General features: G+C 37.2%; 1 protein-coding gene across 1 annotated transcript; it reads right to left on the reverse strand.

The window, feature by feature from the left end:
• Window positions 1–4,051: 4,051 nt before the first annotated feature.
• Window positions 4,052–12,085, reverse strand: LOC111144621 (fibroblast growth factor 20). The gene is made up of 3 exons (XM_022499013.1): window positions 11,800–12,085; window positions 6,243–6,346; window positions 4,052–4,869 (listed from the first exon to the last, which is right to left on the reverse strand). Exons 1-3 carry the CDS (start codon window positions 12,083–12,085, stop codon window positions 4,624–4,626), a joined length of 636 nt encoding a protein of 211 aa, XP_022354721.1. The 3' UTR covers window positions 4,052–4,623.
• Window positions 12,086–24,301: the final 12,216 nt, after the last annotated feature.

A 24,301-nucleotide genomic window follows, 5' to 3' on the forward strand; every position in this document is an offset into this window, starting at 1 on the left:
TCTCTGATCCTTCTACTCAGTGGATGGATACTACTAGGTAAGGCCAGGATACAACCTCACTACATCCAGATTATCCTAATCAACTGCACTTTGGAGGCCCGAGCTTGAGGTTGCTAACTCTGAAGAGAGACAGGGCTACTTCCAGCATATATGGCAACATTTAACAGCTGTCCTGAGCCATTTGATAGGTTTTAGCCCCCATTCTAGAAGGGCGTCTATACAGAGAAGATCCTTTGTCTCAAACTATTAATTATATCCAATCATACATTGAACAGGGCGATAGCTGGGACAGGTAGAAGAACACTCAACCAGAAAAAAAGATCAATTTGTTCTATTTTAACAACTAGAAAAACTAATTGATGCTAATAAAAGTTGGTTTATATATATTCTACAATTGTCTCTGGGTGACTAATGTATCAACATGATTTAAAAGAACACTAGAATACTTCCAGCAGCACAACAATGTCAATTAAATATTTCTATTTACTTGGTAGACTATTCAGTAAGTGTTTGTTGCCACAAATCCCAGGCATTGCACCTGGGCCACGTAACTAGAAGATTTCATTACAGCTCCATGAGCCCTTGGAGGTAGAAATATGAAGACTATGGAACAGTGTGAACCAGTTAGAATCTTCCTAGATCTGAATGGCTTTGGCACCTGCTCAGAATACACATAGTACCCAAACATTAAAAATTGCATGGTATATAGACTTTTGGTTAATAGAATTATATTAACGTGTCTAGTCCTGTGGGAAACAGCTAATTCTGCAGAGAGAAGGGAGCACTCTAGATGATAGCATAGCCCACGTCACAATAGGCTTTCAATAGAATTCATGAGAGAATTAAGTCCCAACAGACTCATTACGTGTAATGGATTAATTTGTGTTGTATACATCTAAAATGATACCAAATATGTTCCCTGGGAGGATTAAGAAATAGTCACACTATTTCTCAATAGGGCTTAATTCTCTGGCAAGACTCAGTTGAAACAAATTAACCAGTCAACATATGGCCACTCTAATGAGTTAGACTGTGCAAAGAACTAAAGTGCAAAGAACTAAAGTGTTGTTGGGCAGAAAATAATCACAAGAACAATGAAACTTACTCTAATATGCTTAGAAAACAGTTGAAGGAAGAGTTTTAAAATCATGTTATATAATTTATAAGTCCATACTGGAAGAAAAATTGGTATAAGGTATAAACATTGCCAGTTTAACACCGTTCCTTCATTTCGTCATCATTTATATATTACCAAACCACATAAAAGAAAGGTAATTGTAAAGGAATTTAAATGTCTAAATGTGACCTGCAGAATTGTTTTGTTCAGCCAGAAGTGAACTGTTCAACCAACTGCATGAAATAACGTATTTACCTCTTCTCTTCAACTTCTTCAGCACTATCCCTGTGCACACTACTAGCCCACGGTAGGTTTGGTTAGTATGCTCAGTTTGGGAACGTTAGAATAATATTGGCTATAGGTTCTATGAAAATATTTAGGATTGTTCTTTTTTTTTAAGATTTTATTTATGTAACTGTCAGAGAGAGAGCACAAGCAGGGGAAACAGCAGGCTCCCCGCTGAGTAAGGAGCCCAATGCGGGATTCCATCCCAGGACCCTGGGATCCTGTCCCAAGCTGAAGGCAGATACTTAACCAACTGAGCCACCCAAGGATCACAAAAATATTTAGATTTGTTCTAATATCATGTCATACATACTAAACCCCTTCTCTGTCAATAGGAAGACATTGAGCAACTCTTACCATGGGCCAAGGAATTATAGGCATTAATCACACCAACCAACATTATACTATTAAGCAAAATACCCTAATTAGTAATACCATATTTTTGGTTAGAGGAAAGTAATGTGACTTCATCTCACATATCATATATACCTTGAGGAGCAAGATTATCATTTTAAGAACTAACAGGCTGAGGTTAATTGAGCCTAACTTCAGTTTATAGATCTCTGTCTAGAGCAAACTGAAATGGAAACATTTTATAAAAGTGTTGATTGTGAGAAATTTGAAAGCAGGATTTATTTGGATTGATTATTTGGACTAACGCCCCTCCCAGATGTCCCAAAATTATATTTGCTAGTGGAAGCAGCAGACACTGAACACATAGGAGTTGTCTGATGTACTAACTCCTCACTTACCAATAGGATATAATAACCTCTTAAACTTTACCATTAGAAATTAGAAACTGCCTATTTATAGGCATGACAACTTATCGAATAAAGTCAGAATTTTGGTGTGTGTATATATATATATATACAATATTTCTGATCATTAGTTAATTCACAAAACTGGCACTTTTCATACACTGCATTATAAATGTAAGTGCTGGTTGAAGGAATGGTAAGATAAAACAAAGTCCTGATAGATCTACTAGGTTTCTGAATAGATTTCACTTGATACTCCTAAAGGGAAGTGGTATGTGAACACATTATTTAATATATACGTGATATATGAGACTAATAATAATAATAATAATAATAAAATAAAAATCACCCCCTAGATGATTTTGTATATACATTAAAGTTTGAGAAACATCGTTCTAGCCTAGTGATTCTCAGAGTGTGATCTCCAGGCCAACCACATCAATACCACCTGGAAACCTCTCAAAAATTCAAATTTTTAGACCCTACCCCAGACCTATACATCAGACACTCTGGGGCTGGGACCCAGCAATCTGTGCTTCGTTAAACCTTCCAAGTTGGGAACTGGTGGCAGCTGCTACCAGTATCATCACAACATCCTCAGGGGCAACGCTGCATCTAAGAGTGGTGGCATTGACAACGGCAGGGCAGAAGCAAACAAAACCTTAAGAAAGGTCTTCAGTTGGGTTATGGACCTGGGCGAGGGTATGTGCTATGGTGAGTGCTGTGAAGTGCGTAAGCCTCCCGATTCACAGACCTGTGCCCCTGGGGCTAATAATACATCATACGTTAATAAGAAAAATAAAATAAAACAAAGTAAAACAAAAAGAAAGAAATGTCTCCAAGAACATACCAGATTTGTATGTGCAAAACTGTCTAAATTTACTTGTCCTCCTGTCCCGGTTGCTCACTAAACTCCCACCACAAAGCTCCTTCTCACCATACGGAAGCCAGGCTTTGCTTCCTCTTCTTATCAGGCTCTTATTCTCCTCTTAGGCTGGGTAGCTCCTTCAAATTCTTTACAGCCCGTGAAGAATGCCATCTCCTTAGAGAAGCCCCCTCATCCTACCTAAATTTGTTCTCTCTTTTTTGTGTCAGAACCTTGTTTCCCCCATGGACCACATCACAATTCACACTTAGAGCATTTATCTGTTAGCTTACTTGTTTATCCTCTGTTTCTCCTACTAGCCATTAAGTTCCTGGAAGGGCTCACTTCTGTCTTGACCACCATCATCCTTAGTGCCTAAATATTTCTTCTGTATAATAGGCTTTCATGAATATTTCCTGAATAAATGACTAAATAGAGATATAATAAAAAAAAAAAGATACCACACTCAGATACCATTATTAATGCTGATGCTACATAGACTAATTCTTCTGTGATCATAGTGGGAAAAAAAAATTGCGTCTTTGCTACACCGAATCAAGAAAATAAATTGCCTATCATGTTTCATAATTTTCAGCATTACAAGTTCGCTAAATATCAAAGTATTTCTCCAAGGAGCCTAGAATTTTTGTCATTTAAAAAATATGTTATATAAGTAGAACAACTTTCACCTAAAAAGGAATGAGACCAAAAGACAAAATAAAAATGTTTAATTCCCTTTTGAATGTGTGTTGAATTCAATACATTTTGATAAAACATTTTTCTAAGCCAAAGGAACCAATGTTACATTTAGAAGGCAACTGACTGCAAAAAATGTATCGTCTATGCTATACTTTATTTTTAAAAAGAAATTCAGGATTTTATTCTATGTTTTCTATGTTGCAAAAAGGATGTCTTCTCTACAGCTCAGGACATCACAAGAAAGTAACGGCACAATAAAAGAATTTTTGTTGGTTTTTTTTTTTCCTTTGCATTATCTTCACATACCAGTAAAAAATAAACTCTTTAATAAATAAATATATATAATAAATATTTGCAAATCGAAAATGTATAAATAGGTCCATCCTTAAAAAAATGTTCCATCTTGATGTGGCATGTTCTATAGCTCATGTTTCATCCAGAGTTTTTACATATCACTCTGTAATCTACAAAATCCTACAAGGTCCTCAGACTTTATGTAGCAATAATCTTGGTCAACAGTGTCAATTTATCTCTTCAACATGAAGTATCTATTTTTAATGTAACTTCTGAAGTAAACATAATCCAGAGAGGTGAGGTACCAGCAGCAAACCAGGTGGGGTTCCCATTATCCACAGTTCAACAGATTTTCAGCTTCAATCTACCAATAAGGACTGAACCAATGAACCTAAGGGAACTTAATCCACTTATAAAGAGAGGTCTTGATCTACTTTCAGCCAAAATATTATTTTTTTTGTTCTCAATATTCTTTCCAAATTCAGCCACCCAGTAGAAAACTCCATAACATTTTGAGAAGACTCCTGGGTTACTATTTTACGGTGTGAACTCTGACAAGATAGAATGGTTGTAGTTTGACTCTCCAGTGAAGACACTGTCATCCTTCAACTGTACATCAGTATGTCCTTGTACAGTTCAGGAACTCTTTCTGGATCCACTGGTCTAGGCAGGAAATGTGTAAATTTCTGATGTCTTTTGGACCTGGCACCATCTCTTGGAGTTCCGTCTTTGTTAAGTGCCACAAAATACCTACGGCCAGTGTCTCCATGTTTATATATGTTGGAGGAATAGGTATTATACCAGTTCTCTTCAAATTGCTCTCTAAAGATGCATTCAGAAGTCAATTTCTCCTGTAAGACAGAAGGTAACTACCATTAAAAAAATACCTTTGTGAGAATTTCCTTAGAAAAGTCTCATCTCTATATCTGTATTGCCTTGCTTACAACGATATCTTTGTCAAAGAAGGGGGAAAGGATGAATTGTTTTTGCTTTATTTTGTTTTAGTTCTTACATTACCTGGAATTCTTCCAGGCAACTAAACTTCTTAGTAGTTTATTTCAAATAATTTTAAATTAAGTGTGAGTTCTCAGTTTTATTGTCAAATACTTAATAAATATCCAGAACTTTCCCATGTTTCATTATATCTCCCTCCTACCACCATCCCCACCAAACAAGCCTGTATTTATCTTGTTCTGTTGTTAGAAAGTTCTACATAGCAAGTCTGTACTATCATTTTGAAATGTGTCAAGATCTTGCTAACATCCAAATTCCTAATTCAAAACCATCATTCCAAATCATATATCTTCCCTAAATGTATTTATTAATTGTTTGATGATACATTTCCCATCATTAACTTTCATCTAGAGGTTATCATTAGGTAAATGTAGTAAAGGCCCAATGATTTCTTGCCTTTTTAAGTTGAACTGTATCTTATCCTAAGAGATTGACCACAGTTGCTTTTGAGTCATGGCTCTTTAATTATCCAGATATGGTCAATCAGATATGTAGTTGCCATTTTCTGTTGTTGTCCACAATATCTTAGGACTTCATTCAGTCGTTTCCTATTTATGAAGGTCAGCAACATAAATACTTAGCTATGGAAGATGATCACGGGTAGAGAAAACTTACATTAAATAAATGTGAAGGTGAAAAGAATTTAACATGGCAAGAAGAAATTGTCTTTTTTTCTGTGTCTCTGGTAGGAATAATCAAAACATGGAGGGAAATAGAAAGACTCAGGATAATAGGCAAGCAGATTAGCAAGCTGAAAGCAGTAGAAGTTTGGGGCTTAAAAACTATAATTGAGGGCGCCTGGGTGGCTCAATTGGTTAATTGCCCAAATCTTGATTTCAGCTCAGGTCATGATCTCAGGGTTGTGAGATGTCAGGGTCACACTGGGTGTGGAGCCTGCTTAAAATTCTCTCTCTCCCACTCCTTCTGGCCCTCCCCAACCCTCTTGCATGCATGTGCTCATCCAAACAAACAAAAAAAAACCAAAAAACCTGAAATTGAGTTAGTTTACTACTGCCCAGACATATGGAAATTAATCAGAATATAAATATTTAATTTCTACATATATGTATTTCATATGTTTCTTCTGACATGTATTATTGGTAGATTTTTTTTTTACTGGCAAAATAGTCATAATTTTAAGAATTACAATAATGTTTTTAAAATACGTACTGAAAAAAAATAAGAATAAAAAATAAAATAAAATACATACTGAGCCATAGAGTTCTCCTTTGTCATTCATTCCAAGGTAAAGACCACTGTCCACTCCTCTAATACTGACCAGCCCCACTGCCACACTGATGAATTCCAGGATACCTATATTTATAAACAAAATAATGACATACTTATTAATGAACATGTGATTATTGAAAATCTTCCAAAGAGTAAACCAATATTGCTAAATATAATAATGTAGGCAGAAGTCCTTCATAAGCTGAAAAGTGCTATTCAATCATCTTATTATGATGATCTTCCCATTTTACAGATGAAAAAAAAAAAAAAACCTAAAAAGAAAAGTTGTCCATCATGGTGTAATGTTAAAGGTATAAAACCTTAAACCAGACTGACTTGCATAATTTACCTCGAAATTTACAGTAATTTAAAATTTCATAGTAATTTACTGGCCAGTCTGTCCACACAAGTCATTTATCTTCTTTGGTTTCCTCATGTACAAAATGAGCAAAATGCCTCTTTCCAGAAGAGTGATAAGGACTGACACATTTAGGCATTCAACAAATGAAGCTATTATTATAATAAATTAGTAAATAATAGAGGTGTTCCTAGTTCTCTATGATTCTATTAGTTAATTACATATGTTCTATTAATTGTTTTGTTTTGGTTTTGCTAACTATGAATCAAGTCCATCCTTTTCTCCCAACAGCCAGTATACCTTATATGGATACATTAGTGTTTTATAGTTTATCAAGGGTTTCAACTTATATTTTCTATCTGGTCCTCAAAAAAACAATTCCCTAATATAGGTATGGAAGATATTATTGTCCCCATTTTTACATATAAAGAAACTGAGGCTCAAAAAGATTTATTGAATTGCCTAAGAATATGAAATTCGGAATTAGTAGAACTGACACTTGAACTCACATCTTCTGAGCCCTAATCCAGCGTTTCTACTTCAGGATTATCCATTGGTTTCAAAACCAATGGATATATATCTATATAGGTATATAGGTATATTATATATTATCTATATATTATATAGGTAATCTATATGTTATAGATTACACACTATGTATAATAAGAACCTGTCACATGGTTCTTAAAATTAAATATGATAGTTCAAAGAAGTAAAAGGACTTTATAATTCATTAAATATGATAGACAAATAGCGAGATTTTAGAATGCAAGTAGATTTTGTTATCAATAACTTTCTAAAATATTTTCATTTATCCATAGATAAACCGGTATCAAACACTCTCTGCTAATACACTAATTCTCCATAGTAAAAGAAATAATGCTTCCCTTTGCATCACTCTTTTTCTCTGCACACACTAACCTTTGGAATAATTTCTTTATCTTGTTCTTTAGACTCTTTGTTGAAAAAAATACATAGACATACTTTCTATGGCTGAAACTGCCTTTAACAGCTTTCTACCTTCACCCCTTTGCTCCTTCTTAAGCTGTACAAGCAATATAAATGTGCACTGTTTAGCCTGATTCTCATTCTTAAGTCATATCTTGATGTATTATACAGATTCTTGTTTGGACATGTGGTGTTCCCAAGGCCAAGAGAAAGTCCAAAATCTGGCTAACCCTTATACAGAGAGTTCTATTCTGTCCAGAGCCTAATTCATTCTTTGGCAGAAACATAGATTCTTAAGCTCTAAACATAGATTCTCAAGAGCTCAAATTAGCTCTTTCAAACTATTGGTAGATCGTGTATGACGCTAGAGCTATCAAGGATCTTATAACAAGAATACACTACCAAATAGACTATAAGTGGCTTGAAAGATTCAGTGCCCTTAATTGAGAGCCAAAAGAGAGAAGATAAGATACAGCAGGAAGACACAGACTCCATAGGATAGTCATTGTAATGATGAACATAGAGGTGGGGAGTAAATAAAAATTAAACCTATGGTCAAGCTCATTAGTGAGTGGTTCCTGTTAGAAATAAAAATATAGACCTAAAACATGATCAGTAAAAGAAGGTAATATTAATAGAATTTCATCCAGGATATACTTATAAGTGTATAATTACTTGAAGTTGTATTGAATGTTAAATTCAAATGGAAAAGCATATTAGGGCTCACTATAATGTAACTTAATTCTCTTTAAATATCTGACTTATATTAAGATGCTCTTGTCTTTCAAAAACCAGAGACTGATTAAATGATTAGGATGTATGATAGAACCAGTTTCCAAGTACAATAAAATATAAGTTCCAAAAAATGTTTCATTTCCATATAAACTAATCATATAACAGGTCTTATAAAGTATCTATTTTTTCTTTCAATAATAATTGGTAAACCACCTATACTTTACTTCTCATTTTAAGGTAATGCTGTTACCTTGTAAAAAATCTGTAGTTGTAGAAATCTCATATATTTTTAGAACAATTGTATTCATAGCTTCAAATTTATTAAACAACATCTAAAACTTCATCCATAACCAGGCATTAATAATTTTGCAATGGCTCACAGAGATTGATGGGAAAAAGGTTATGTGTTTTTTTAGTTCCTTTTAAAGATTTTAGCCACACTTTTAAATTCTGATCCTTTTTCTCCTCAAGGAAATAGTATACCACATAGTAATTTGTAATCACTTGATTCTTAAATGGGATTTGACAAGTCTTTCTTATTTATAATATGAGGTGGCAACTAAGCTAATTCCTTAACAAAGAGTAGACATGAAAAACTTTCCTTAAGAGGTAATCACAGATTTTAGATAGATTTTCTAATGCCCAGTGTCCCATAAAAAGACCTGGAGGTACTTTGTCTTTCTGGTATCATTTTCAAAGCCAGCCTTTTTAAGAATCATAATAAACAGGTGAGTCAACCCACAATGCAACCACATCAGACAAATCTATGGAGAATAGGGGAGAATAAAGGAAAAGCCTTTAAAGGAGTATGTTTGATCTCAGGTTAAACATTTTTTTAAGTAATGATTCCATGTTTACATATTAGGTAAAATCGTCCTACTGTACTACTGTGCATAAAAACTCTATTATAAATGTAGAGCGAACTCAGATAGGAAATTATTTTAACCTCACTGGGACCTTTTTGTTTAGCTTCTATTGATGTGGTTTTCAAATTTTAAATACAGGATTCTGAATTTTTCACATAATCAATCATGGGAAAATTAGTATAAACTATCAAACATGTTACTTACTTTAACATCAAAAATACCCATTCTCAAGCTTTTTCAAAATTCTCACTTCGATGGCACATAAATGAGTTTAAAAGAAAAATACCAAAATGATCTCATAATGAATAACTGAGGTGCTAGGAAAAGAAGGCAAATACAGAGAGAAGCATATGATATACAAGCAAAACATAAACATTCTTCCCACCTCTACTCCCTTATGATGTCTTAGCCATTCAATGCCACTAGGATGCACTGTAAAACCTCCTTAGGCTATCAGAACTAACCTGGGTTCTTTTCCCTTTGTGTAACAGTAGATATTTTGTTTTGATATGTAGCCTCCCACTATAGTGACTTAAACCATCACAAAATACGTTTAACTCATATTTTTGCAATTACTAAATAATTATGTAAAATTTTAGCAAAAATATATTGTAGAAGATAGTAATTCTGATATAAAATATTTTTAAGGAAATGATTTAAATACCAGGTTAATGAATGTTATCAAGTCTACAAATATTTATAATCTCTTCCCATAGATTTATGTCTCTTCCTATAGTCTTATAAAGAGACACAATCTGAAAGAAGCAACTCGCGTCATGGGGGAGTTACAGGTGAACCACAAGTGTCTTAAAGGTGTCCAAGGCTATACCATGTATCACAAGGGGCTGGGGTAGGGAAGGGAGTCTGAGTATTACCTTAGCTTAACTTCTACCTGCTCTGCTTATAGGCCTTACCACATTTGTGTTCATTTCTAAATCTTTCTAGTAGCTGGATGATTTTTTTCGATAATGAATGGAGTTCAGTAATTCTTAAAAGCAAGAAAACTGAGCCACCTGGTGTCAGCAAAGTTCTTTAGAACCAGAATCTCAGCCTCCTCAATTTAGAAACCACTTTCTAAAAGTGACCCCAAGGTTGGCCAATAGGTCATGACACTCTTGACTCATAGTCAATGGGAATTTGGAAGAGATCAGTGGAAGCTGCAAACATATGGGTTTTAAAAAGTTAATTTTCTAAGCCTTTAAGTGCTACCAAATGACCACCACATGCTCATTTCTACATCTAGAGTTACAAATGCCCCTCAAACCGAGATTTACACTTCTGCAAAGTTTTAATGAGTACTGCAAGCCAAAAAAAGGAATGAGAGTATAAGAACAAGGGGAAGGGGACAAGATAAGAGAGGGCCATTCAGGGATGAGATTCTCAAAGAATCCCTCAGTGTTAAGGAAAAGAAAGGAAGACAGATGTTGGGCCCTTTCACGTTGCTGCCAACAAGTAAATGGTACTTTTAAAAAATACAATAAATCTCTCCAGTAATGTCCCAAGTTTGATGATCAAAAATCCTTTGAGAATGCTACCGGGTTAACCCTAATATAATGAAAACTCCCGCAATGGGGGTGAAAGATCCTGAGATGTTAGAACCTGAGAGCATCTTTAAATCACCTAATTTAACTCCATGATTGCACAGAAAAGAAGAATTAAGCCTCAGACTGTTGAAGGCACTTGCTGGTCACACATAGCGTTAGGGAGTAATCAACAGTAGAGACCTATGATTTCCCAACCTAGTGTCACAAGGATCCTTCGTTTGTTTCTTTCTTTTAACTCCTTCTGCTCCCGGGCTTGCTGGAGGTATTCAGAAACACGTCTTTTGTGTTCCCACCCATATCCTCTTTCGCTTCCCCATTTCCTCTTACAGACGGTCAATACTAAGATCTTTGCTTGCCCGTTTCACAATTTCTTAAGAGGAGCTTGGCTGAACGACTGGGCATGCTCAGTAGCCAGCCGGGTAGGGGGTCTGTGTGTGTGTGTGTGTGTGTGTGTGTGTGTGTGTTTTCCTTTTCTCGCCCAAGTAGAACTTAAAGAGCTCAAAGAAATGCAGCCACGTGAGCCTGCCAGTAGTTCCCTGAAAGTTCATCTGTTACCTCTTTGAGTGAATATTTACATAAATGCCCCCATCCGATAAGAGAGCGACCCTCTGAACAGGAGCCCTGAATGCATTTTTAAAAGCTGCATAGCTGCGGGGCATGTTTTAAAAAGCGGAAGGCTTGTGATATTAATTTTGGATAAGTAAACGGTACTGGAGGAAACGTGAGAGGAAGTAGGAGAAAATAACATCGGGATTTAAAAAAACAAAACGAAAACTGCCTGCGAGGTAAGAAGGGCAAGAAAGATGTGATTCCGAGTCCAGCTCTGGTCCCAGGCAGCAGAAAAGGGCAGGGCGGAAAGGTGCGTGCGGAGCACCCACCGTTTCTCCTCCCGCCCCCCAGCGTCTGGAGCTGCAGGCCTGCTAGAGACTGCCTCGGGAAGCGAGCAGGAAAGTCCTCCCTGTCCCTGCGCTGGCCCGCCCTTCAGTCCCAGCCCGCGCCTCGAACCGGATGGGTTCCGGGAGCTCCCTCAGCACCGGGTGGAGAAGAGGAGCCGAGGGTCTGGGGGACCGGGGGGCCGGTACGTACCGAAGAGGCTGTGGTCCTGCCGGGTGCCCTGCACGCTGCCGTCGGGCAAGATCTGCAGGTGGAAGCCCGTGCGGCAGTAGAGCTGCCGGCGGCGCAGGATGCCGTGCAGGTGCGCCAGCTCCGCAGCCCCAGGCCCGCCGCGGGCGCCCAGCTCCACCGCGCCCCGGCGCTCGCCCAGCAGAGGCGGCCGCTCCCCGGCAGGAGGCAGCAGGAAGTGCGAGCCCACCTGCTGGCCCAAGCCCTCCAGGCCGCCAAGGAAGCCCCCGACTTCGGCTAAGGGAGCCATGGAAGGGCCAGGGGGAGAGGCGGAGGATCCGGGAAACAAAAGACCCCAGTCAAAAGTGTAGCGGGGATGGGGACGTGAATGGAGAAAAAATAGAGCAAAACAGGCGCAAAAAGACCCGGTTACTCCTGTGAGGTCGCTGAATGGACTTTGCACTGAGATAGCAGGGGAGTTTTCACTGTCTTGGAGCGATCTTCTCTCCTTGGGTAGGTGGGAGCCGGCTGCTGGCTTTGCAGGAACATCTATAAGCGGCCGCTGCCAATACCCGGCTGGGGCTGGGGCTGGGGCTGGGGGCTGAGGCTCCAACTCCGCAAACTGATCAGATCAGAGTCCTGCGTACATACACAGCGAGTATATATGCGGGTCCTCTTGACATATGCTAATCAAGTCCTTTCATGCGCACTGGGGAGGTTCTGTTTGAAATCTTAAACCGGTCTCCTCTCAACACGTTTTTGCTCTTCGGAAGTGACCAAAAGGGGCCCTTGACGATTCTCTATCCATGCTGTCGCAAAAATCATTCCCACACTTGGCCAAAGCTAGCCAGCAACGTCGGGGAGGCGCAGCTAAGGCCCCTCTTTGGGGTTGTCTTTGGGACAACCGTGATGCTGTTCGGCTACTGCTGTGCAACCGCCTTTGATGTGAGCTCCTTTGCAGTGATAGATCGCTGCTAACAAGGAGCCCAGCTTGGCAGGTATATAGAAGAAGGAGAAGGGGGGCTGCAGCTGAGAAGGTGGGAGGAGGGGGTGGAGGAGGGGATGGGTGGGAGGAGGAAAAGAGGAGAAGAGGAGAATTGGACTCCTTGAGAGCTGCTGGGAGCCTGCAGTGGACAGGTGCAAAGAAAGGTAAGAGAGAGAGAAGGAAAAAGGGTGTTACCTGAGGCTTAGACCTGCCCAGACACACATGAAAGGAAAATCAAAGCTTTGACAGTTTAACTCACTAATTTTAAAACACTAATAAAATGTACAAGCATTACTTTTTTCTTTTATCATTTAGATGGGGGATTTTCTTTACATAATCAAGGTTAGGTTAGGAACACATACACCCCCCCCCTTCCCAGGTTCTCTTTAATGTTTATCTTTACTCAGATAGCACGTGATATAACCAGGACTGCCTTATATCTACATGGAAGTTCTAAATTGTGTTCTAAGGTCATGGACTTTTCATCAACATAGTATGATAACATAATATAATCATGACTCTCAGGACTAAGGGTAAACCCAAATAGGTTGAAAAGAGATGGTTTACATTCTTGTACTTGCCACAAACAGAAAATGAATTTTTCGTATTCCTTACCCAATCTAAGAGCATTTCCCTGTTCTTTTTAGATTAGGCATTTTCTTTAAGGTTAGATTGGGGGGGGGCTCACATTTTAATTATAAAGATGAGTAAATGGTGTTGATTCTTGAGGTGTTTTTGAGACAAGAAAAGTTACTGGTAAAAATGTAATCGTGCCTTTGCTTATTTGTAAAATAAAAAGTCATTGAAGTGAAGGCGGTGGGTATTTGTCCATATGAGCCTTAATACTTTGGTTTTGTACCATTAGTCAACTCAAGATCATTAAAAATTTTCAGTGGCAGAAGAGTTGAGAATCATTTGGCAGATTTATGCTCCCCCTGAGCAAAAAGTTTTAGGGAATGGCTAAAGTTTAGTTCTTCAGTCTGGTAGTTTAGTTTTGCAGTCTAGTTGGTCTGTCCAGCAAAAGCCTGAACGTGGGAGCACAGATGGATGTGACTGCTTTGTTTTATTTGCTCTGAACTTTTTTTGTTTTTGTTTTTGTTTTTTGGTGTGTGTGTGTATGTGTGTGTGTTGTTATTAATTGGAAGGTGTTTTAAAGTAGGTAAAGTTACATCTTTTCATCACTACAGCCCTAAGTACTTACCCTTGTGCAACCAAGTTATAAAAGAGTCCTTAAAACAAGTGATTTACTGTTGATAGATATGAAATAAATCAAAAACACTAGCTAAGAATGATAAACAGATAAATCACTTTAGAAAAGTATATTCTACATCTGTTTTAAAGTTTGTACCAGGTAAAAGTCATATTGTCTCACCTTTCAGATAACAGCAGTCTGTCGTATGGTAGGACCCTCAAATCCACCATAAGCAAGATTTCAAAGCACATCTGTGTAAACATTATCACATCAGTGTAAAACACCAACCAATGAGCTTTTACTTTGAACCAAATCTTCTTAATTGCAGTGTTAAATCAAAGAAAGTTAGATCAAAGTTGTGTGAATCTCATAGCGGGATAACTAAAGTAGCCAGCGCATACATCGATTACTTTCACAGAAGAGATACTTAAAGGTTTTAAAACTAAGATCAGGTACCTTTTAATGAAGTTTGTTTCAAGGTCTAAGTTCTGTACAACATATAATACTGTTAATTATTGCACAGTGGATATCTGGCATCGTCACCTGCTCCTTGAGGTCCTAGTTCAGTCTATGAAATATTTCCCCATATGAACACTTTAAGTCCTGCTGTATGATCTATAGCTCTTAGACTGTTTAAGTCTCTTGTGTTACTTATAGATAAAAATATAAGGAAATTTTACGCATGGTCACCAAACCCCAAATACTCCAATAATAGAACTACCCCCTCTTTCTACAACGTCAGCATTTTCAAGTGCATTACCTTATTTGATCACCACATTAACCCTATGAGATAAGCACATCCCACTTTATAAAGAAAAAAAAAATGTCCTAGATTCTAGTTGGGGGTTTAGTCCAGAGTCCTACATCCCAGGGCAATTTCCTTAAACTTTCTAAATGCCTCTGTTTCAGCTTTTGTAAAAGAAATACAATGTAGCTACTTGCCTCATTCACTATGCCTGGGTTTACTATGGGACTTAAATGTGAAAATACACAGGAGTGGTTTTAAAACTATAAAGTTTTCTGTGCATATAAGATGCTAGACTTTTCAGTTGTTGGGAACACTTTTGCTTCATAATTTGGCAAGTATAATTTGTTTAAAATACAAAATAAATTTTTTTTCCCTGAACCAAACCTTTAATGTGTAAGTGCTTAATGCCATTTTATAAAGGGCCAGAATAGAAACAAAAAGATAAGGATTTCTTTTGTTTGCACTAGTCACGTGACAGGAAAAGATAACACTAAAGATTTTTTTTTGCACATGCTGTGATGATATCATGGGAAGTTAAATAATTTTGAAGAGTGTTTTACAAGAGTGCATTATTCAACTTTTAAGTATACACTGCAATCTAATCAACTTCACCTTTACTTCCTAGAGACCACACTTGCCTTGCTGTTATACAAATATGTGGTACAATTTATACTTCCACAAAATGTAGTTACAGTTTTCCAGACCATATAATTCCTATATGGCTTTTCAGCAAGCATATTGTCATGAATCTTTCTTTTTAACACATGAAAAAAGAAGCCAGTGCTTTTTGATTCTCCTACATGTGTTTAACTTGAGAAAAAGAAAAAGAGCTGATTTAAAAGTCACAACTTACGCCCTCAATAAAATATAAGTACATTTGCCTAACATTATTTATTATTTGTCTTTACAAAATGTTGGCAACAACATAAATTTCCATACATAAGAAACTAAACGAATAAATTATGATACATTCATACAGTGAAGCATTGTACAGCTGGGGAAAAAAAGAATGAGAAAGACCTTTATGAGCTAACATGAAGTATTTCCAGAAGATATTATTAATCAAAAGTGAAGTTTGAGCTACACTTTACATATAGTGTGCTACCTTTTTTTGTAAAGAGAGAGGGAAAAAAAATAAACTTCCACATGTAAATGTCTTTTCTTTTAACATAGAACTGGTGTGCCTGGGTGGCTCAGTCGTTAAGTGCCTGCCTTTGGCGCAGGTCATGATCCCAGGGTCCTGGGATCGAGCCCTGCATGGGGTTCCCTGCTCAGTGGGAGGCCAGCTTCTCCCTCAAGCACTCCCTCTGCTTGTGTTCCCTCTCTAGTTGTCTCTCTCTGTCAAAGAAATTAAAATCTTTTAAAAAAATAAAAATAAACATAGAATAGATAAATCAGAAACTGGTTCATAGATAAACCAACACAATTGGTTACCTGGTTAATTAATTATCTGGGATAGATGTGAATGAAATAGAAGAGATAAGGGAGTAACCATTCTTTGAGAACTTTTCATAAGTTTTGACTTTTGGAGAAATACTAATGTTTCAATTTTTTTTTTTTTAAGATTTTATTTATTTATTTGACAGAGAGAGATCACAAGTAGACGGAGAGGCAGGCAGAGAGAGAGAGAGAGAGAGGAGGAAGCAGGCCTCTCGCTGAGCAGAGAGCCCGATGCGGGACTCGATCCCAAGACCCTGAGATCATGACCTGAGCCGAAGGCAGCGGCTTAACCCACCGAGCCACCCAGGCGCCCCACTAATGTTTCAATTTTTTTTTAAGTGAAAGAAAATAAGAAGGAATGGGGGGGACGGTAGGGAATAAAACTGGCAACAAATAACCTAACTGAATTCAAACGAATCACGTAACCACACAGAAGGGAGTAATAATAATTTTTTAAAAATACTTAGTAATTTTCAAATACAGTTCTTTGACTCTTATTATAACCAAGGTCTAAGACCAAAAGAAAAATACAGGAACGAATACTAAATTTCAGTTACTAAGATTGTTTTTCTCAGTAGTGGAGGTTAGATGGATGTATTATAAGATTGAACAAATGAGCGAATATATCGATGATAATGAAAGCTGCGTGTTTCACTGTTAGAGAATGGAGACACAGATATGAAGATAGACAAGACTAAATGAATCCTGCAGTGTCGACTTGGAATTACAGTTACCGGGATTAGCATATGGTACAAGCGTATGTATGTGCGGATGCGTGTATGTCCACTCTGACCACTAATGGAGCCTAGATGCCAAGATATATTAGAAGCAAATGAGCACACTTGCTATTTAGATCTTAGTTTCTTGATTTAATCTCCCACCAGCATGATCCATGGAAAATGTCTGGGTCCAGGACTGGAGCATCTTTCTTTCTTTTTTTGACTATTTTTTTAAAGATTTTATTTATTTATTTGACAGGGAAATCACAAGTAGGCAGAGAGGCAGGCAGAGAGGAGCAGAGATCCTGATGTGGGGCTCAATCCCTGGACCCTGAGATCATGACCCAAGCTGAAGGCAGAGGCTTAACCCACTGAGCCACCCAGGCGCCCCAAGACTAATTTTTTGGAGCAGTTTTAGGTTCACAACAAATACGAGCCAGGCAGAGATCCCATCCTCCTCCAGAGTGGTACATTGATTGTAATTGGTGAACCTATAGTGAGACATCATTGTCCCCTAACGTTCATAGTTTGCAGGGTTCACTTTTGGGGTGTTGGACAGTCTACGGGCTTAGGCAAATGTATAATGACATACAACCATCATTATAGTATCATATGGAGTAGTTGTAGGGCAGGAAAAATCTTCTGGTGCCCACTCACTCATCCTGACCCCCTCCCAACTCCTGGCCCCACTGACCTTTTTACCGTCTATGGAGACCAATAAAATTTTTCCTTTTCCAGAATGTCATGTAACTTGGATCATACAGTATGTAGCCTTTTTGGATTGCCTTTCTTCACTTAATAATATACATATAAGATGCCTCCATTTCTTTTTTATGACATTATAGCTCATTACCCTTTAACACTGAACAATATTTCATTGTCTGGATATACCACAGTTTATTTATCCATTCACCTACTGAAGGACATCTTGGTTGCTTCCAAGTTTTGGCAATTATGAACAAAGCTTCTATAAACATCCATGTGTGTATTTTTTGTATGGACATGAGTTTTCAACTCCTTTGGGTAAATATCAACAAGTGTGGCGTCTGGATTGTATGCTAGACTAAGTTTAGTTTTGCAAGCAAATGCCAAATTGGGGTTTTGTGGGTGGCTCAGTCAGTTAAGTGTCTGCCTTTGGCTCAGATCATGACGTCAGGATTCTGGGATCAAGTCCCACATCGGGCTCCTTGCTCAGCAGGGAACCTGCTTCTCCCTCTGCTTGCTGCTCCCTCTGCTTGTGCTCTCTCTCTCTCTCTCTGACAAATAAATAAATAAAATCTTTTTTTAAAATGCCTAATTGCCTTCCAAAGTAGCTGTACAATTTTGTATTCCCACCAGCACTGAATGAAGGCTCCTATCTCTCCACATTCTCACCAGCATTAGGCATTGTCAGAGTTTTGAATTTTGGCTATTCTAATAGGTATGTAATAATACCTAGTTGTTTTAATTGGTGATTCCCTAATGACATATAATGTGGAGCATCTTTTTATATGCTTATTTGACATCTTCGAGGTTCCTATGAAAGTCTTTGGAACATTTTTTCGTCTGATTTTTGTTTTCTTCTTGTTGAATTTTAAGAGATCTTTATGTGTTTTGGATAATAATCCTTTACCAATGCATCTTCTTCAAAATTTTCTCCCAGTCTGTGGCTTGACTTCTCATTCTCTTGACATTAACCTCCATTGAGCAAAAGATTTTAGTTTTAGTGAATTCCAACTTATCAAGTATATCTGTTATGAATTGCACCCATATTGGTATACCCAAAAAGTCATCATCATACCCAAGGTGCTCTAGGTTTCCTCCTATGTTATGTTCTAAGAGTTTTATAGTTTCTATCTCACACTTAGGTCTACTACCTTTTTTAAATTAAATTTTGTGAAGTTTGTAAGGTCTATGTCTAATTTATTAAATATATATATTTACAAATGTGTTTATATTAAATATGTATATGGATATATGCATGTGGATATCCTGTGGCTCCTACATCATTTATTGAAAAGACTATCATTATTCTATTGTAGTGCCTTTGCTCCTTCTCAAAGATCAGGTGACTGTATTTATGTGGGTCTATTTCTGAGCTCTCTGTTCCATTGATCTATTTGTTTATTCTTTCATCAACACCACACTGTCTTGACTACTGTAGTTTTATAGTAAGTCTTGACTTCAAGTAATGTCAGTCCTCAACAAATTGAATTTGTTCAATATTGTGTTGGTTATTCTGTATCTTTTTCTTCTACATGTAGACTTTAGAATCAATTTGCCATACCCACACAATAACTTGCTGAGATTTTGATTGACATTGCATTGAATTTATAGATCAAGTTGAGAAGAACTGACATCTTGACAACATTGAGTCTTCATATTCATAAACATGGGTGATCTCTCCATTTATTTTGTTCTTTTTTTTGCTTTTTTTCATGAGAGTGTTGTAGTTTTTCACATTTAGATCTTGTACATATTTTGGCTATATTTACACCTTTTCATTTTTTATGAGCTAATATAAAAGCCATTGTGTTTTTTGTTTCAAATTCAACTTGTTCATTGCTGACATATATAGGAAAGCAATTTACTTTTGTAGTTAACCTTTATCCTACAACTTTGTTATAATTGTTTATTAGTTCCAGGACTTTTTGTTGTTGTCATTGATTCTTTTGGATTTTCTGTATAGAGGATCATGCCACGGGCAAATAAAGACAATTTCATTTCTTCCTTCCCAATTCGTACAGCTTTAGCTTTTTTTTTTTTTTTCCATTTCTTGTCTTATTGCAGTAGCTAGTAGTTCCAGTATGATATTGAAAAGGCATAATGATAGAAGACATGCTTGCTTGTTCCTGATCTTGTTGAGAAATCTTCAAGTTTCTCAGCACTAATTATGTGTTAGCTTTAGGGTTTTTAAATGGATATTCTTTATCAAGTTGAGGAAGATCCCCTCTAGGGCCAAGGCATCTTTTGGTGTCAGATGGCAAGAAAGTATTAAAAAAGAAGTGAAGACATGTCAAAAGGACATAGGCCAAATTCAGGACAATTTGAGCATCAAAATAAATATGATAGAAATAAGATATTTATAGGATGAAATAATAATCTATGAGTGCAACTGTTTAAATAAACAACTAATCAAATAATAAATAAATAAGGGAGAAGGGAGAACTTTTCTTTATGGTACAATATCAACGAATAAATACTGAAGGAATGGTGGAATTAGAAAATGACAATTTTGCATCCTTCATAGGAACATTGCTAATCCAGTGAAATAATCAATACATGCTAAAATTAGGGGGCAAAAGTTAGATGAAAAAGAGGCTATTTACATAGTCTCAAGTATTCCTTCATAATTTGCTTCTTGATCACAAAGAGAGCCTAGTAACTTTATAGTGAACTAATCTAGTGAATATTATTTTAACCACATAATAAAAGTAAATAACAATAATGGGATAAGGATATCCTGAGTGGCTGAGTAGGCTAGCCATCTGCTTTGGCTCTCAGGCCCTGAACTGGACTCCCTACTCAGCAGAGAACCTGCTTCTCCCTTTGTATCTCCCCTTGCTTGTGCTTGCTTTCACTCATTCTGCCAAATAAATAAAGTCTTTAAAAAAGGGGGGGGGGACAAACCACTGCCATGTGCCTCTTAATACATTAGGAAGGGGATAATGTCACTCATTTGGTATTTCTGTCAAAAATTCACAATCTAATCATGAGGAAATATCAGATAAAGCCCAAGTGAGGGAAATTCTGTAAAGCAGCTGGCCTACATGCTTCCAAAATGTCAAAATCAAGAAACACAAAGAAAGGTAGTTTGAGGGGCGCCTGGGTGGCTCAGTGGGTTAAGCCTCTGCCTTTGGCTCTAGGTGATGATCTCAGGGTTCTGGGATGGAGCCCCGCATCGGGCTCTCTGCTCGGCAGGGAGCCTACTTCCTCCTCTCTCTCTCTCTGCCTGCCTCTCTGCCTACTGTGATCTCTATCTGTCAAATAAATAAATAAAGTCTTTAAAAAAATTAAAAAAAAAAAAAAGAAAGGTAGTTTGAGGAACTCCTCCAGTCTAAAGGAAATTAAAGAGACATGAAAACTAAGTATGTTGGGTGATCCTGGCATGGAGTGTGAACCAGACAAAAATACAACCATAATGGACATTATTGAAATAACTGGCAAAATTTTAGTATGGATTATGAATTAAACAATAGTATTGTATCTACATTAAATTTCTTGATTTTGACAGTTGCATTGCAGTTATATAAGGAAAAGTCTTAGGGAATCCAAAATAAAACTTTACAGATAAAAGGGCATGGTATCTGCAAAATTGTGCTCAAATAGTTCAGGAAAAAAATGTTTATGCATCTAGAGACAGAAAAAGAGAGTAGATGACAAAGCAGATGAAGTGATGTGTCAACGAAGCATGTGAATAAAGGGTTGTGGATTTCTCTGTACCAGTCCTGTAGCTTTTCTATAAGCATGAAATTATATCAAAATGAAAGCTTTTAATGTAAATTTTGAAAGATCACAGCTCAGATATTAGAGACACTTTAATTGTAGGAGAGAAAAAAATCTAAATTCAACAGCTATTATGTAAGATAATTGATATTAAATCAGAATTCCTGAACTATTTGCATGGAAGAGACTCAGTCTGCACAAAATCCCAAACCTCTACCAGAAGAGGTTGGATATTTTTCGTGAATAATATTGACCACACGTGGAAAAAGGAAAATTAGTTGACTATGAATTCACATAACTTGGGGGACAAATTTAAGCAGAATAAATTTTTGACAGAAACTGAACATCTTTGTCAATGTCTACTTTTTTCAGAAATGTCAACTCCAAACCCCCTTCCCCACTTTACCCATCACAAAGAGCAACAGGAGTAGTAAACAACATATAGTCTGATTTTTACCTTGTAATTTTTTTCTTTCCTTACTCACTTTTTAGGTACAAGCAAGCAGTTACCACTCAGTAGTTATAAGATCTTGAGAAAATGACATTACTGGAGCCCTAGAGCTAATTTTTTCCTCTATAAAATTGGGATAATAATATGTTCTATCCAACTTACAGAAGTGTTGTAGGAAGCCTACAGGCAAATGCATATGAAAATCCACTAGTTGAGGCGCCTGGGTGGCTCAGTGGGTTAAGCCGCTGCCTTCAGCTCAGGTCATGATCTCAGGGTCCTGGGATCGAGCCCCGCATCGGGCTCTCTGCTCAGCGGGGAGCCTGCTTCCTCCTCTCTCTCTGCCTGCCTCTCTGCTGCTTGTGATCTCTGTCTGTCAAATAAATAAATAAAATCTTTAAAAAAAAAAAAAAAGAATGTTTAAAAAAAAAAAAAAGAAAATCCACTAGTATTACAAAATCTAAGTGATAGTTTTTTAAAAATTTTTTGTTTATTTCAGAGAGAGAGCGTGTCAGCACTAGCGGGGGTTGGGGGGATTGGGGGGAGCTTGTGGCAGAGGAAGAAGGGATACAGACTCTCTGTGGAGCAGAGTCTGACGCTAGGTTCATCTCTGACCAGGAGATCATGACCTGAGCCAAAACCAAAAGTCAGATACTTAACTGACTGAGCTACCCAGGAGCCCCTAAGTGAATATTTTAAGGACAATAATTATTATAAATTTTTCCTGGGTTTTAAGCCACTTAAAATTCCATGTTTTGCTCTAGGTTGCAAGAAGATAAAGATATTTTATCAAAACTATCATCAAAACTAATAGTGGTCTTTCTGGAGCATAGAAAAAAATGATCTTTTGGTTCCTGTAATGAAAGCTTTAATTAATTGCATTTCGAGGTGGATCTACAAAAAATATACTTCTAAAATAAAGTTTTGGAAGTAGTCTATTTCACAGTGTCTGGCTAAATACACATCATTCATTCCTCTTTCATATGATCTTCTGTCATCATTTGAATATGTCATAAAAGCGTGGTGTGAAAGTACTTTACCTTTTTCATGTCATGGAAGGAACTTGCCAACTCACCTCAACCAACACCTTTGTTTTGCAGATGAGGGAAAATGGCTTTCAGAAAAATGCCACCTAGTTAATGGAAAACCCATCATTAAAACTGAAATAGGGGGCGCCTGGGTGGCTCAGTGGGTTAAGCTTCTGCCTTCGGCTTAGGTCATGATCTTGGGGTCCTGGGATCGAGCCCCGCATCGCATCGGGCTCTCTGCTCAGCAGGGAGTCTGCTTTCTCCTCTCTCTCTGCCTGCCTCTCTGTCTGCTTGTGATCTCTGTCAAATAAATAAATTAATTAATTTAAAAAAAAAACTGAAATAGTTCACATCTATTTCCAAAACTGTTCCCACCCCACCTGCTGCAAATTCCCAAGTAGTGATAAAAGCTGATGCTCTAGAGCAACTGACGTATACCTTATAAAAAAAAATGTGGTGCAAATTGACATCATTGCTCATATACATTTTTTCATTTGATTGCTCCCAGAATCAGCAATTGAAGAGGGGATTAAGATAAATGTTTGTGGTTGCTATTTTTTTCACTGCTTATTACATCCTTACTATGAATGCATTCATAGGTTCCACTGAGATTCTTTCTTTTTCATTTCTCCATTTTCAAAGCAAAGACAGTATTTCATTTTATTTTTAAGATTTTTTATTTTTAATTTGACAGAGAGAGAGAGAGATCACAAGTAGGCAGAGAGGCAGACAGAGACAGAGGGGGAAGCAGGTTCCCTGCTGAGCAGAGAGCCCAATGAGGGCTTGATCTCAGGATCCTGAGACCATGACCTGAGCCGAAAGCAGAGGCTTAACCCACTGAGCCACCCAGGCACCACAAGAAGCAGTATTTTAAATTAAATATGTCTCATCCTACTGAAGCATAAGTCACTTAAACACTAAAAGAGTATTTTTATTTTAGTAAATAAAAATAAAATCAATTTTCAAACAAGTTGCATTTTTTGAGGGCATAAAATGGCCATCAAACTCTGATTAAAAAAAAAAAAGACACTCTTCCGAATAAAAAAACCTATTCATAAAACTCAGGATGTCAGTTGGTTTAAATAATTAATGATTTTGTTCATTGTCTCGCCTTAGAATGAGTTAAAAATAAAATACACCATCGCAAGAATGGAGATACAAGAGTTTAATTTATTGTACCATCAATAATATGGAAGAATTACAGTCTTTTTAAAAAACAGAAAAAGGAAAAGTAAGTAATTAAACCACCTTAAAATTTCATATCTTTCCCCAGAGTAATATGATAAGAGTTACTGAAGTAATATTTACCCATTTTTCTCCCCTAATTAGAGGCCTTGATAACCAGTCCTGTTTTTGCAGAACTGGAGTATAGCCCTAGGCAAAAACTGCCCAGAAGGACTCTACTAAGTTAGTGCTGGTGTAGGGAGGAGACCCAGGAAAAGGGGAGTGGAAAGAGGACTCAAAGGCACTTCTTATATTTTGGCACACAATTTAGGAAGACGGAAATAGAGTCCCCGAATGGCCACTCTGGAGTGAGCACC

This window comes from Enhydra lutris, unplaced genomic scaffold (assembly GCF_002288905.1).
Source record: "Enhydra lutris kenyoni isolate GAN:26980312 unplaced genomic scaffold, ASM228890v2 scaffoldscaffold11, whole genome shotgun sequence".
NCBI classification, from domain to species: Eukaryota; Metazoa; Chordata; class Mammalia; order Carnivora; family Mustelidae; genus Enhydra; species Enhydra lutris.

Coding starts and splice junctions, on each gene's coding strand:
- LOC111144621 (XM_022499013.1), bottom strand. CDS start 12,085: ATGGCTCCCTTAGCCGAAGTCGGGGGCTTCCTTGGCGGCCTGGAGGGC. Junction 6,347..11,799: donor GCAGGACCACAGCCTCTTCG/GTACGTACCGGC, acceptor TTATAAATATAG/GTATCCTGGAATTCATCAGT. Junction 4,870..6,242: donor AAGGAGAACTCTATGGCTCA/GTATGTATTTTA, acceptor TCTGTCTTACAG/GAGAAATTGACTTCTGAATG.